This window comes from Myotis brandtii, unplaced genomic scaffold, assembly GCF_000412655.1.
Source record: "Myotis brandtii unplaced genomic scaffold, ASM41265v1 scaffold112, whole genome shotgun sequence".
Lineage (NCBI taxonomy): Eukaryota > Metazoa > Chordata > Mammalia > Chiroptera > Vespertilionidae > Myotis > Myotis brandtii.
Genome location: NW_005353838.1, coordinates 15,144,543 through 15,158,810, shown reverse-complemented (window position 1 = coordinate 15,158,810; position 14,268 = coordinate 15,144,543). Strand labels below are relative to the sequence as shown.

At 55.4% G+C, this 14,268-nt stretch overlaps 2 protein-coding genes across 4 annotated transcripts in view; both read right to left on the bottom strand.

The window, feature by feature from the left end:
- MYEOV2 (myeloma overexpressed 2) overlaps positions 1-250 on the bottom strand; it is a 4,845-nt gene extending 4,595 nt beyond the window's left edge. Inside the window, exon 1 of one of the 2 annotated variants that reach the window (XM_014546862.1) lies at positions 117-250. In XM_014546862.1, the coding sequence (XP_014402348.1) occupies positions 117-179 (63 nt within the window). In that variant the 5' untranslated portion in view covers positions 180-250. The remainder of the gene's footprint in view (positions 1-116) is intronic. The other variant, XM_005857708.2, reaches the window with a different exon arrangement.
- A 2,299-nt stretch (positions 251-2,549) lies between these two features.
- OTOS (otospiralin) lies at positions 2,550-4,052 on the bottom strand. 2 transcript variants are annotated; one of them, XM_005857707.2, is made up of 4 exons: positions 3,943-4,052; positions 3,576-3,685; positions 3,444-3,470; positions 2,550-2,788 (listed from the first exon to the last, which is right to left on the bottom strand). In XM_005857707.2, the coding sequence occupies exons 2-4, from the start codon at positions 3,646-3,648 to the stop codon at positions 2,604-2,606; spliced, it is 285 nt and encodes a 94-aa protein (XP_005857769.1). In that variant the 5' UTR covers positions 3,649-3,685; positions 3,943-4,052; the 3' UTR covers positions 2,550-2,603. The 2 variants fall into 2 exon arrangements, with proteins under 2 accessions (XP_005857769.1, XP_014402370.1); XM_014546884.1 differs by having other exon boundaries at positions 3,576-3,652; positions 3,943-4,030.
- Positions 4,053-14,268: the final 10,216 nt, after the last annotated feature.

Below are 14,268 nucleotides of genomic sequence, written 5' to 3'. Positions count from 1 at the left end.
GGAGGGCACTGTCGGGTCCGGGGACGCCGGCCCCCACACAGGCACGGTCCTCACCTCTCACTGAACCGTCGCCTTCTCTCGCCCCGCTCCGCCCGGCCCGCAGCCACCCGCCTCACCTCATCCAGGTCCACGTAGGGCCCGGCGCCCTCGGGGAACATCTCGTCCACCGCCGGCTTCATCTCCCCGAAGGCGTTCCGGGTGTCCCTGGCCCACTTCCGGCCATCTGCCCGCCTCTTCCGGTACGCATCCAGCCGCGGCACGTCTAGACGCCGTAGGATCGCCGACTCTATGGTATTCCCCTTCCCTTTCTCTCCTCTTTATCTGGTGTTTCTAGACGTCGGAGGACCCCCGACTCTATGTTTCCCTATGGACCCACAGGACTGGCCCAGAGTCCCGGCTGAAGTGGGTGGGCTTTCCCGCCTGCCTGTCAGGGCACAAGGGGAGCTGCTCAGTGGCATCCAGGTGGTCAGCCCAAAGGGTCTGGCACAGAGAGTGCCCAAGAAATACTCATTAAAGAATGTGGATGGTCAGTAGAGTCAAAAGGCAGCCCAGAATGGGAGAAAAGATTTGCCAATCATATACCTGATATTAGAATTAATATCCAGATGTACAGAGGACTGAAATTCAACAGCAACAACAAATAACCCCCTTCGACAACGGGTAAAGGACCTGAATAGACCTTTCTCCAAAGAAGGTACAAGAATGGCCAAAAGCCCATGAAAAGATGCTCAACAGCACTGATCACCAGGAATGCAAATCAAACCACAGTGATACCTCCTCAGCCATCAGGATGGCTGCTATCAAAACCCCAGAAAATAACAGAGTCGGAAGGATGTGGGGAAACTGGAGCCCTGAGCACTGTTGGTGGGAACCTACATGGTGCAGCAGAGGTGGAAAACAGTATGGCGGTTCTCCTCCGAAATTAAACACAGAGTTACCATGAGATCCAGCAATTCCACTTCTGGGTACAGACTCAAAAGTATTGAAAGCAGAGTTCTGAGATAATTTGCACAGTTGGAGGTACCCCATATTCACAGCAGCATCAGTCACAATAGCTTAAAAGAGAAGCAGCTCAGGTAACCATCGCCATGGATTGTGGTCCCCACGGCCATCAGGTACCAGTGATGATGGCAGTGGCTAATGCTTTTTGTGTGTGTTGAGGGGTGAAGGGGGCTGAGGACATGGAGCAGGAGTTGGATCTGACTGAAAGGGAAACCGAGAGAGGGTTGCACAGAAGGGAACTGAGCCTGTTATGTGAACTAGGGTGAGGGAGGAGTCACAGCCAAACCTGAGTCCTAAACACCAGAGTGAGGTATCCCAGGGGGCTGTGAGGTAGGCAACCTGCTATTTATTGGCTGGGGTGGGGGTGGGGGGAGGGAGGGATCTGCTGAGGGTGACCTGGGGGTAGAGGTTTCTTCCTCTGGGAAAAGAAGGAAGGTCTGCTAGGCTTTTCATGACCCATAAATGCAGCCCAGCTGTGTGTTCCTGGACAACTGGGATGCTGCTGACACCCCAGAGGGGACATAGTTCTGGCCAGGGAGCCATGGAGTCTGCCTAGAAAGGCACCCAGCCTTTAGGGCAGCCTATGGAGAGGCAGCTGGGGACTCCATTCCATAATGCTTGTCCTAACTGGGGATACAAGAATTTGGGTGGAATGTAAATGTTCACACACACACACACACACACACACACACACACACGAATTGACAGGCAAGTCATTGGTATGGAGATACTCCTGTCAGGGTGTCTTTTTTCTGATATGTTTGGTTGAGGCCCAGTTGTCCCCAGTAGGAATTTAAGACCAATCCTCATGTCCAGCTATTGTAGGAATCAGGACTTTAAAAAAAATTGCAGTGAATTTACAGAAACCAAATTCAAACTAGCTAAAGGGAGGAAATGAGAGACAAAGAATGTATTAGCTTTGCCCAACAGGATCAGCTCGGCCAACAGAGTCTTCCTCTTGAGAATTTAACCTGGGCCACGGGGAGAGAAGCCACAGGTGAAGGTGAGAGGGCAGGAAGCCTCGTGGAGGTATGGAGCCAGTGGGGTGGCCACAGGAGGCACCAGGCCTGCACTCTGGGCCCCAATGCCACCTCCCCCTTTCCAGGTCCCTCACCGCATATGCCTGGGTCCTGGGAGAGTCCCCTCCCACCCCCGCCCTTTGTGGCTGTGAGAACCAGCACAATAATCTCCCTGCTTCTTGAGATAACTTGCGTGAGGCTCGGAGCAGCAGCTGCAGCAGTGATCTTAAAGGACCACCTGCCACGCCTCTCGGAGCATGAAATCACGTTCCATCCCCCATCCCACCCAAACGTAACACATAACACACACGTTTCACAAAGCCCTACGTTTCTGATCAGGTGTAACAATTTCTGGGGTTAGATGCTGGTCCAAATACTAGTGTCTACAGTTCAATAGATAGTCCTTTCTATTATTTTATTTCAATGGAAAAGCTAGTTGCAGCTTGTTAGATTGGTTTCTGATGGGGTGAGAAGGCAGACGGGTCCCGAGTGCAGCTGTGTCTTGAAAAAAAGCCACAGCATGTGTTGTGCATTTTAAGTCAGGAGTTTATTGATGAGGCCAGGGCGCCAGGTGGGGACCCCTCAGTCCTCCTGATAGGGGACGTGGAAGCCCAGGGTGGTTCCCAGGGGGAAGTGAGCGAAGAAGGTGCGGGCCATGTCCTCGATCTGGGGGTAGGCCCCCAGCGTCTGGAAGAACTGCACGTAGTTCCAGAAGTCAGAGGTGGAGAAGGGCCAGTAGGGCATGGCCGGCAGCTCGGCATATGGGTCTGAAAGACACATGACAGCCTGGCTCAGGGGCTGTGCCCCTGGTCCTGCCCAGGTTGCCCCCCAGTGGGCCCTCAGGCAGGGGGAGGTGCCCAGCAGGGCCAGTGCAGTGAAGGGACCCTCCCAGCTGGGAGCACAGCCTGGTCATCCCGGGGCCTCCTGGAAGCTCCCTGGAGCCTGGTCATCCAAGGAGCGGTGGGGGATGAGCTAGCCCTGCCCTGACTCCTGGTGAGGGGGACAGAGGAGGGTAGGGGAAGGGGGAAGTCTAGCCCCTGTCCTGGACATACTGAACAGGGAGGGGTCGCTGTGGTGGGATCGTGGGGGACTCGTGGTGGAATATCAAAGGAGACCACACCCCACCTCCCCACCCCCACCCCCAGAGTCTGTATGCTACTGTACTGAGGGTGAAATGTGCGTCCTCCGGGGCTTGGAGTGTTGAACACCATGCAGAGTCTGGCTCCCTCCTGCCTGGTGTGTCCCCAGAGGCCTGGAGGGCACAGTCCGGGGAAGGAGCTCCAGTCCCTCTGGGGACAGGGCTTTACCTCCAGCTGACTCAGGGCTCCCCTTCATCTCGGAAGAAGAAGCAGTGCCCACCCAACCCTTCTTCTGCTCCCGCCCCCACCAACAGGAGAAAAGAAACCGGAGCAGATGCAGTACCTCCCTCATCCTGCACAGGCTTGGCCCCTGCAAAGAAGGAGGAGAGCGGTCAGCCAGGAGAGCCTCAGAGCAGGGCCCTGCCGAGCACCAGCTGCCCCGAGGGGCACGGAGAGGAACAAAGCAGCCACTCACCCACCAGAGGCACCAGCAAGAGGCAGAGGGCCACCCCGGGCAGCAGGCAGGTCTTCATCTTCCCCAGGCACATGCCCCTGCGACTGACCGACCGACTGGGTCAGGTCCACCTGCAGCAGGAGGAACCAGAAAGGTGGGGCCACCCACCCCCGGGGGCCCCAGCTCTTCCCGCCACCCCCAAAGTGGCAGCTCCTGGAAGAAGCTCCAGTGGAAAGACAAGTTCCCAGTGTTTTCACAGCAATTTCAGTTTCCATGGCTTCCAGCCATTATTCCGAGGCTAACCATGTTTCATTGGCCTTAATTTTAACAATTTAAGAACTGTAGCCCGCCCCCCCGGCTCCCCCATCAGCTGCCTGTCCGAGGTTACCTGGCCGCTCCTGTCCCTCAGCCTCAGTCCACAGCCCGATGGGCGTCAGCCACCAGCACACAGGCTCCTCTTTATAAAAGGCCGGACAAGGACGGAGACGTCACCTAGGGGAACCGTCAAACTGAATGTATTTCATCTCCTGCCAGAGGACTGAGGGCGCCTGTGGCCCTGCTGGCAGTGGAATCCCACGGGGGCACTTTTGCAATCTCATCCAAAGATGAAATTGGGAGAAAAACATGCTTGGACAGGCCCCTTTGGAGGGTTTTAGAATGAATTCAACACTGGCACTCCCTCTGCGCCAAGAAAGATGTTCTGAGTTTGACATTGGGGCTGACATCCCCCCTCACAGGAGCAGGGTAATCACAGAGCTGCCCTGGGGACCGGGAGGCAGGACGGGACCCCCAGGGAGCCCTGGATCAGGGGCCCCCACCGCAGGACAGGCTGAGCAGAGTCGCGGGCAGGAAGTGGGGGTGACCAGCCCAACTTTGCTTCTGCAGACCAGCGCCTCCTGCTTATGTAAGCACAGTGATTGAATCTGTGTCGGGAAGGGAGCTGTCCCAGGGTCTCTGTGGGTCAGGCTGCCCTGATTAAACCCAAGATGGTAGCCACGCCTCCTGGCCCTGCCCGAGGGGTCCCATCGCCCACTGAGTCCAGGAGCATGTCCAGGGCAGCAGCCCCCAGCACCAGTGCGAGTCACCACAGAGGGCTTCCTCACCCACGAGTTCCTCACAGCCACAGAGCACGGCATGTCGCTGGGGGAGGTGGGGAAGGGTGGCAAGCAGGTCCTAGGTGATAGATCCGTCCAGCACACACCTGGGCTCCCCCAGCCTTTGGGCACCTGCCCTTTCCAGGGACAAACAGTCTGGCTTCTCAGCTTCCTTCTGCATCGGCCCCCTTGTCAATGAGCCACACCCCGTCGCCAGGGAATCCAGAATCTCTGCCGAGTGGACCCAAGCCAGGCCTCGGGTCAATGCAGTCTTATATCACCTCCATCCCGGCCCCCATATCTGTTCCCTGGGTTTCTGTTGACATAAATGGTCACATGTGGTGACTCCTGGGCCCCTCATCTTCTAGGTCACATCTAACCCTCAGGATCTGGTCTTAGATCTACAAGCAGAGACACGGTGGGCTTGGCCAGAGGGGAACCAGCAGCCCCTTGCAAGACAAGTACTTCAGGGGAGACTATGCAGGTTCTTCAGTTGAGGGGGGACTGACCCCCAGATGGGTAGGAAGGATGGCTTCTCCGGACAAAGGAGGTTCAGCAGAATTTAGAGGGTTCAGGTCCCCAGCTTCATCAGAGTCTGCCCACATGTCCCCATTCAAGTGAAAAATGAAAATAAAATGACATGTACTGCATCTTTATAACTATTCAGTGGAAAACTATACCGAGAAAAATGAGCAATGATGGTGTGTGGGAGGGTAGAGCTAGGGGTATACCTGTTGTTTCCTCTTTCTGGGTATATATATTATCCTTAATTTATTACTTTTATGTAGGGAAAAACACTTTTACAAAAGCACCACCAACATCTCCCTTAGCATTCTGACCTTCCATCCTGGGGTGACCTCCTAGGTCTTCCACAGCCACTGCCACTCATGCCCGCTCCCCCACCCCCCATGCCTTTTCTCTCTTCCTGAGCCCATCAAGCCACTCTCCCTTACTGGCCCGACTGCAGACCTTCCCTTGCCCCACCTGCAGAACTGGCCTGGAGGGTCTTACCTGGAGGGCCCCCCCTGGAGAACCTCATCTGGAGGACCCGCCTGGAGGCCTGCTTTTCCACCCGCCCCAGAAGGACAACTCCTTTGCCCCCTCACTCAGCAGCCACTCCCCAAGTCCCCTGCTGGGCTCACACACCAGCCTTGTATTGTTCTTGTTCAATGGGGAACTTAGAGCCACAGATTGCCCAGGGGTCCTGTTAAAATGCCGGTTCTGATTCAGCAAGTTGAACTCTGCATTCCTAACAGGATCCCAGCCCAGGAGATGCCTCTGCTGCTGGCCCCAGAGCAGCCAGGATAACGAGGCCTGGGCAGGTTCTCAACCTGGGCAGGGTCAGAATCGCGTAGGGGACACCTTAGAATGCAGAGCACTGGGCCCCCATCTCTCAGAGCCCTGATTCAAGAGCTCAGTGGTGGGCCTGGGACTCTGCGTTTCTATCTGGTTACCAGGGTGCTGAGCAGGTCCAGGGCCGGGCTTTCAAAGCAGAGGTTCTCAACCCGGGCTACCCATTCGGGACCACCTGCTGATCTTTTAGACAGTGGGGTTTCCAGCCCCCAGTCTCCTAAGGTGGGATTTGACTGTAACTGTCTGGGCAGGGCCCAGGTTAGTGTTTATAAAATCTCCAGGTGACTCTGCTCTGAAGCCTGGGTGACTACCACTGCCTGGGGTGGGTCAGGTCCCCTGCTCCCCCAGCCCCTGCCCCCACCTGCACAGGATGCACCAGAGCCTCCGAAGGCCCCACCTGCCTGGGTGAGAAGAAGCTCTGGTCTTGGTGGACGGAGAGGACAAAGGCCACCCTGTCTGCTTCCCTCCCGAGTTCACTGGGCCGACGGACAGAAGGGCAGGCTGCAGAGCTCAGCAGCGGTCAGGAAGGGATCCAGCCAGGGCAACTGCCTGGGGACCCTTCCCTTCTCTGCTGCTTCACCTACACCAGGGAGGCCTGGGGCCTGTCCTCCTCAGTCAGCGCTGCAATACTCCCATTAGGTCAGCGGTTCTCAACCTGTGGGCCGCGACCCCTTCGGCGGTCGAACGACCCTTGCACAGGGGTTGCCTAAGACCATCCTGCATATCAGATATTTACATTACGATTCATAACAGTAGCAACAATACAGTTATGAAGTAGGAACGAAAATAATTTTATGGTTGGGTCACAACATGAGGAACTGTATTGAAAGGGCCAGAAGGTTGAGAACCACTGCATTAGGTGGTCTGGGGCGCCCCCTGCTGCCTGGTTCAGGAGCACCCAGCACGGCCTCTTGTTGAGGTCACTGAGAACCTGGGGTCACTGAGAACCAGATGGACTGAACCCAGGGATCAGGTCACCGGATTCACCCAGTTAGTGTGAGAGCTGAGTCCTCAGGCCGCCCACGCAGCTGTCCCTGGGCCTCCGGGCAGGGGCCTCTGCTCCCTCCACAAAGCCTGTGACCCACCCAGGTCTGCCCCTGTGCTCCCACCAGGTGAGGGGACGCCTCTCACAGTCACCTATTTTTTTTTCCCAAAGCCACAACTTCCGACAGTATTTGTCATTTTAAGAAAAGGATTTAATTAAATGTCATGAAATCTAATGAACTTGAAGAGTTTTTGGATGAAAACCACGTTGCCTTGGAGAGGCCCACTCAGGGTGAGCGTTGCTAGGAACCACTGCTGCATCAGATGCAGGTATGACACCTCTGAAGGGCTGGGACCCAAGCCATAGGAATCTGGACCTCAGACCCTTCAGATCCAGGCTTTGAAACCCAAACCTGAAAGCAGGGACTGTGCCTCCCAGGAGTGGGCTCCAGGGGGCGCCATTCCCCCAGAATCCCTGAAGCTGGGCTCCAAAGTGGAGTGTGGGAAGAATAGATGGTCCAAGCCCAGACAGCGAAGGTACAGTACAGTACAGGTTTCACAGCCAACGTGTCTGCAGCCCATATGATGCTTCTTAAAAATCTCCCCTTCCTTCATCTGACTTGTGGGCATTTCTGATCAGGTCCCGGTTCAGCTGAGATGGACTGCAGCCGGAAAAGGACAGCAGCTACTGGACAGTTACTCAAGTTTAATTTGTCCAACCATGGATTCCAGGCCACCGAGGAGGCAGCCTGCGTCAGGCCCTCCTCACCCCGGAGGAGAGGGGCCAGCAAGGTCCTGGGTCAGATGGGAAGCGCTCTCCTGCCCAGCTCCGATGCCCCTGCCCAGCTCCGATGCCCCTGCCCAGCTCCCGGTATCTCTCTCTCCAGGCAGCAAAGCCAGAGCAGAGGCTCACCGGCAGCCCTCAGGGTGGGTCCATGTGGGATGTTTAGTCCTCAAAGGCGTGTGTTTTCATTGCATTTGGAAGCTCTGTGTGGGCAAGCTTCTCCACAGGCCCCTCTGCGCTGCCATCCTGCTCTCCCAGGCTCCCAGTGTGGGTGGCCTGCCTGGTCTCTGAGCGGCCCTGTTGGACCCCTCTCTTCTGCAGCAGTGGCTGGGGCATGGGGTTTGGTCTCTGCAAGGCTGGAGGGAAAAGGTCTTTCCTGGGAATTCAGTCTCGGGGCTGACTTGGAGCAGATACACTGAAGGATGGCCAGGAGAGGGGGTTGGCAGGGTGAGTGGGGAAGAGGGTGGTCTGAGGCAGGCTTGGGAGACTGTGTGTGAAGTTGGGGAAAGTGTGTGTGGGGGGGCGATGGATAGGGCAGGATGGCCCCAGGGGCCACTTCAGAAGCTGCTCATCACAAAGTGTATTAGTCAAGGTTCTCCAGAGAAACAGAACCAATAGGATGTGTGTGTACAGAGAGAGAGAGAGAAAGAGAGAGGAGAGAGAGGATTTTAAGGAATTGGTTCATGGGATTGGGGAGGTTGGCAAGTCCAAAATCTACAGAGCAGGTTGACGTCAACCTAGGGTAGAGCTGATGGTACCGTCTTGAGTCCAAAGACAGCCTGGAGGCAGAATTCTTTCTTCTTTGAGAAACCTTAGTCTTTTCTCTTAAAGACTTCAACTGATTAGACAAGGCCCACCCACATAATGCTAGGCCATCTACATTCATCTAAAAAAATACCTTCACAGTGACATCTAGACTGGTGTTTCACCAAACAACTGGTTATCATGGCCTGGCCAAGGTGACACATACAATTAACCATCACAGAGTATAAACCTATTCTTTGGGAATGTGTAGGAGCAGACCAGCTGTAGAAGTGAGAGCGGCTGCTTGGGGGGTGAGGCTGGGAGCTGGGGATTAGGCTGGCAGCATTTCTCCCTGTGGGTGCTTGGTGCAAATAAACCAGTGAGGCCCTGAGCTGAGTGAGGGCAGTGGGTGCTAAGGTCCCGCTGCCGTCCTCACCTGGGGGAGGGCTGGGGCCACGGTGATGACAGTCTGGAGAACATGAACTTTACAGGGACACTTACCTGGGGGAGGGTATCTGTGCCCTTTGGACCATGGTGTGTGTTGCAGGGCGTGCTGCCCAGGAGAAGTGGCTGACTGGCTCCACCTGCACCCAGCACACTGTGTCCACTCAGGGGTGTGGGAGGGCTGAGGGCCACAGCAGAGTGAGGCAGTGGTGGTGGCTGGTGGAGCAGATGCAGCTTGTGAGACGTCTGCAGGGTGGGCTCCAGCAGGGAGGAGAGTTTGTGAAGAGGCTGGCGCCGTGTGGGAGGGGTCAGTGGAGGGGTTCCCATCCTGGGGAAAGTTGTGAGATACCACCCAAGGCCAAGGGCCGATCCATGCCCACCACAATGGGACGAAGGGGCCAGCAGGCAGCTGGCCCCACCAAAGCACTTCCTTCAGTGGTTGGGGAGGAGGCCGGGCCACCACAGACCCCCGGTGACCAGGACTGTCCTCGCTGACTCCCAAGCAGGCGTCTGTCTGCATGAGGCTTACAGGCACCGAGACCACAGGACCCACCCTGTTGAGGCTCCTGCGGTGGGAGGGAGACCCAGGCGGGGCCCGCTCTCTGTGGCCTGAGACAGATCCATTGTTCAGCTCATTCATTGCTGCATAAAAGCCGGATTTATGGGAACCAGGGCTCAGCGTGTTTCTCAGCCTGGCCGAGCATCCAGGCTACAGGGCCTGTCCCGCCACCCTGGGGGCTCCTGTGCTCTCCTGCCTGAGGTCCCTGCTGGGAGTCGGACACCACCACCTGCTTCCCGGGTGGCCACCCGCCTCCTCCCTCTGACTTTCTGGTTCTTCCTTCCCTGATGTTGATCAAGAGCGGGTTGCCTGTCCCACTTCCAGCTGGTTGTCCTAGATTTGTGATTCATCCAAGAGCAGGTATTGTGAGCCCAGAAAGGAACTGGGGAGCCGGGAGGCTGGCACCCGGCAGGGGCCGGGCAGCTGAGAATGGCATCTCGGAATTAAAGGCTGGAAATGCCTTTTGAAACACGCGCTAAATCTGTCTCCTTGGATGTCTAGAGGCAGCCACCGCCTTCAGAGCAGAAGCTCAGCTCCGGCTCCTCCCAGGGAGACGCCGGCCTCTCTCCCCATGAGCAGGCCAAATAGTGGGCACGCGTCGCAAGTAAAGAAAGATGTTTAAAGTAAAAAGAAGAAAGAAGGTGACCCCCCTGCCTGCCGCTCTGTCTCCTTCTCTGAGGGAGTCCTCAATGTCAGTGCCGGTGTGGACAGCCCTCGCAGTTTCCTGCCGTGTCTGTCTCCTTCTCTGAAGGAGTCCTCAATGTCAGTGCCGGTGTGGACAGCCCAAGCAGTTTCCTGCCGTGCCAGCAAGGAAGGGTGAGGGGGTGGGGCTGGAGGGGTAGAGGGGTGGAGGGGGGTGCAGTGACTGTTACACGTGCTACAGAGACAGGCCCAGACCCCACACGTTCACCCACAACTGCAGCTTCTCGTCGGATGCTGCCTTTCAGCCATCTGCCAGGTCTATGTTAGAGTCACTGTTCTTTCCAACAGCTGGCAAGACTGCAGCTTGGAGTGTTTCAACCTCGGCACTGCGGACATGGGGTGAGGAGTTCGTGGTGGGGCCGCCCGGGCATGGCGGGAAGGTCAGCAGCAGTCCTGGCCTCCACCCTCTAGATGCCAGTAGCACCCCAACTTAAGACAACCCCAAATGACTCCAATGTCACATGCCCCTGGGGACATGTTCGTTTGTGTGCACGAGGCCACACCTGCGGCTGGTGAGCACCAGTTGTTTCCAGGACCTTGTCTCTCTGAGCAGCGGTGCACTGTCTCCTAGACTCATGGTCAGACTCCACTGGATCGGCTCCCCAGACAGGTGTCCCCCGAAAGGCAAGCAACACACATCCAGCACGTGTGAGAACCTGCTCCTAAGCCCGGAAAGCCCAGGGCTGTGTTCCTACAGTCACAGAGCTTTGCAGTATTTGCCAAAAACAAAAACGGAACCCGGCTATGTTACTGGCAACCAGCTGAGCCCCTTGTCTTTGCTCTGCTGCCCGTGTCCAGCGCCATGGGCACCTGCGGTCTCTTGGGACAAATTTATGAGGTCAGCAGTCACTTCTGGGAGGAGCTCAGTTGTCCTCAGCAGCCCTGGGAACAAGGATGAGCTTGAAGCAGTGGGCCTGCCAGCCCCGTGCTGTGCTCCTGGGAAAGGGGCGGGGACAGAGGCCACACCACCTCACGAGGGTGCCCTCCAGCGCCTGGCACCTGAACTAAGTGTGGGTAGACGAGGAAGGCAAGGCTTGACACGCACACCGCCAGAAGTTCACTCAGAAGATCGTTTGAAGTGGAGGGCTCAGTTCTCAGTGAGGCATCGACAAGTCTTCTCCTGCCACAGGCCGGGCTAACTTACCTGTCAGCCTGACTGGGCTGACAGAAGCCCAGGGGCTGGCAGAAGACTGTTTCGGGGTGTCTGTGAGGGTGCGTCCTGAAGAGGGTGGCATTGGAACCAGGAGTCTGCCTGAAGAAGACGCCCCTCGCCCTGCCCAGCCGCAGGCCCAGGGGAACCTGTGGCCGAGGCAGCAGGGCCCGCATGTCAGGCTGTGGGGTGGGCACAGACCACACCAGTCCCAGGCTTACGGCCCACTTGTTCTCTGCCCATTCTGGGATCGATTTCTGAGAAGCCGCTGATCCGGTTCCTCCGTAGGCCCCTCCGCTGTACCTGCTGTCTCCTGGCTCTGGGCACAGGGACCGGCAGGAGCATGTCTGCACGCACCGTCTCTGCCTTAGCTGCCCGCTCTCTGTATCACGGATCCTCCAGCGCCCTCTGATCAGCAGGGCCTCAGCCTCAAAAACAGGGGAGACACTACTTATACACTCAAGACAAAGCAGGGGGCCGTTTCTTCCTCTTTTGCAGGAAAGATGAGCTCCTAGTAGCCACACTGATGGAGACCAGCACCTGGATGGGCCCTGGAGGATGAGAGGAGGACCACACACTAATTACCAACCTGTGTCCTCAGATGATGGGATCTTCCGCAGCAGGGCTCCCGTGGCAGGAAGAGGAAGGGTCCTCACTGGACGTTTCTGCTGCAGGGGGTCAGCCTGCCCCGCCCCCCAGTGGCCTTGCCTGGAGTGTTCTTGTGCAGAGGACCACACACTAATTACCAACCTGTGTCCTCAGATGATGGGATCTTCCGCAGCAGGGCTCCCGTGGCAGGAAGAGGAAGGGTCCTCAATGGACGTTTCTGCTGCAGGGGGTCAGCCTGCCCCCGCCCCAGTGGCCTTGCCTGGAGTGTTCTTGTGCACGCGTGCGCTCTCTCTCTCTCTCTCCCTCTCTCTCACACACAGAAACACACAGAAACACAGACATACACACCCATACACATGCATGCACATGCACACACATACACACACACAATACACATACACACTCCCCCATCCAGTCCCTCAAGAAGAGCTGAACAGCCCTAGCTGGTGTTTCCCAGTGGTTAGGGTGTTGGCCCGGGCACCGAAGGGTCTCAGGTTTAATTCCTGGTCAAGGGCATGTGCCTGGGTTGCAGGTTTGATACCCAACTCCGGTTGGGGGGCGTGCAGGAGGCAGCCAGTTGATGTGTTTCTCCCACATCGATGTTTCTCTCTCTTTCCCTCCTTCTCTCCCTTCCACACTCTCTAAAAAATAATCAATGGAAAAAATATATCTTTGGGAGAGGATTAACAAAACAACAACAAAAGAAGAGCTGAACATTTTCCTGCACCTATTGATTTATTGCTCTTTTTTTTAAAAAAATTAAATGTATTAGAGTAACATTGGTTAATAAGATTATACAAGTTTTGGGTGTACAAATCTATAACACATCATCTGAATATTGTATTGTATGCTCACCACCCGTAGTCTAGTCTCCTTCCATCACCATGTATCTGACCCCTTTGCCCTCTTCATCCCCCACCCCCTCTGGTGAGGACCACACTGCTATCTGAGTCTATGAGTTGGTTTAGTTTGGTTCGTTTGTTGCTTTCTGATATCCCACATATGAGTGAAACTATATTGTTTTTGTCCTTTCCCATCTGACTTATTTCACTTAGCATGATACGTTCAAGATTCATCCATGTTGTCACAAATGGCAATATTTCATCCTTTCTATGGCTGAGCAGTATTTCAACGCATCACATCTTCTTTACCTATCATTGGTCAATGGACATTTAGGTTATTTCCATCTCTTGGCCACTATGAATAATGCTGTAATGAATATAGGGGTTCATATATCTTTACAAAAAAGTGTTTTCACATTTTTAAAATGTATTTTTATTGATTTCAGAGAGGAAGGGAGAGGGAGAGAAAGAGAGAAACATCAATGATGACAGAGAACCATTGATTGGCTGCCTCCTGCATGCCCCACACTGGGGATCAAGCCCGAAACCCGGGCATGTGCCCTGACCGGGAATTGAACTGTGACCCCCTGTTTCATAGGTTGGCGCTCAACCACTGAGCCACACTGGCCAGGCTGTTTTGACATTTTTTGAGAAGATACTCAGAAGAGGGATTACTGAACCATATGGTAGCTCAATTCTTAACTTTTTACCTATAATAATTAGGGGCTAATATCCAAAATGTATCAAGTACTCATTTAACTCAACAACAACAGCAAAAAACAAACAACTCAATTAACAAATGAGCAAAGGACCTGAATAGACACTTCTTCCAAGAAGACAAACAAATGGCCAACAGATACATGAAAAGATATTCAACTTTACTAGTGATTAGGGAAATGCAAATCAAAACCACAATGAGATACCACCTCACACCTTTTAGAATGGCTAGCATCAACAAGACAGGTAATAACAAGTGTAGGAGAAGGTGTAGAGAAAAAAGGAGCCCTCATTCACTGCTGGTGGGAATGCAGACTGGTGCAGCCACTATGGAAACAGTGGCGGGTCCCCTTCATTGCCTTTCCCAGCTCCAGGAAGACTCCTTCCTCCGCCGTGGCCCACCCCTTCCTCCAGCTTCAAAGGCCACGGCGTTGGGTCCAGAACTTCCCACAGTGCCTCCCTCTGACCTGCCTGCCCCATCACAGCCCCTTCCCTGACTGACTCCAGCCCGGCCCTATACGTTTCAGGACCCTGCGAGGACACTGCACGGCCTGGACAGCCCAGGTTACCTCCACCCTCAGGGTCTTAATGTAATGAACGGTAGCTACGAAGTCCCCTTTGCCGTGTGACACACGAAGACGTCTCAGGCTCCGGAACTGGCCGTGGGCATCTTTGGGGCTGTTGTTCTTCCCGCACAGGCTCCTCTCTGCCTGGTGGCTGCCAGCCCGAGCG

Excerpts from the sequence above, each read along its gene's own strand:
- OTOS (XM_005857707.2), bottom strand. The coding sequence starts at position 3,648 with ATGTGCCTGGGGAAGATGAAGACCTGCCTGCTGCCCGGGGTGGCCCTC. Across the intron at positions 3,471-3,575 it reads CTTGCTGGTGCCTCTGGTGG|GGGCCAAGCCTGTGCAGGAT; the intron begins GTGAGTGGCTGC and ends CCTTCTTTGCAG. Across the intron at positions 2,789-3,443 it reads GCCTGTGCAGGATGAGGGAG|ACCCATATGCCGAGCTGCCG; the intron begins GTACTGCATCTG and ends TGTGTCTTTCAG.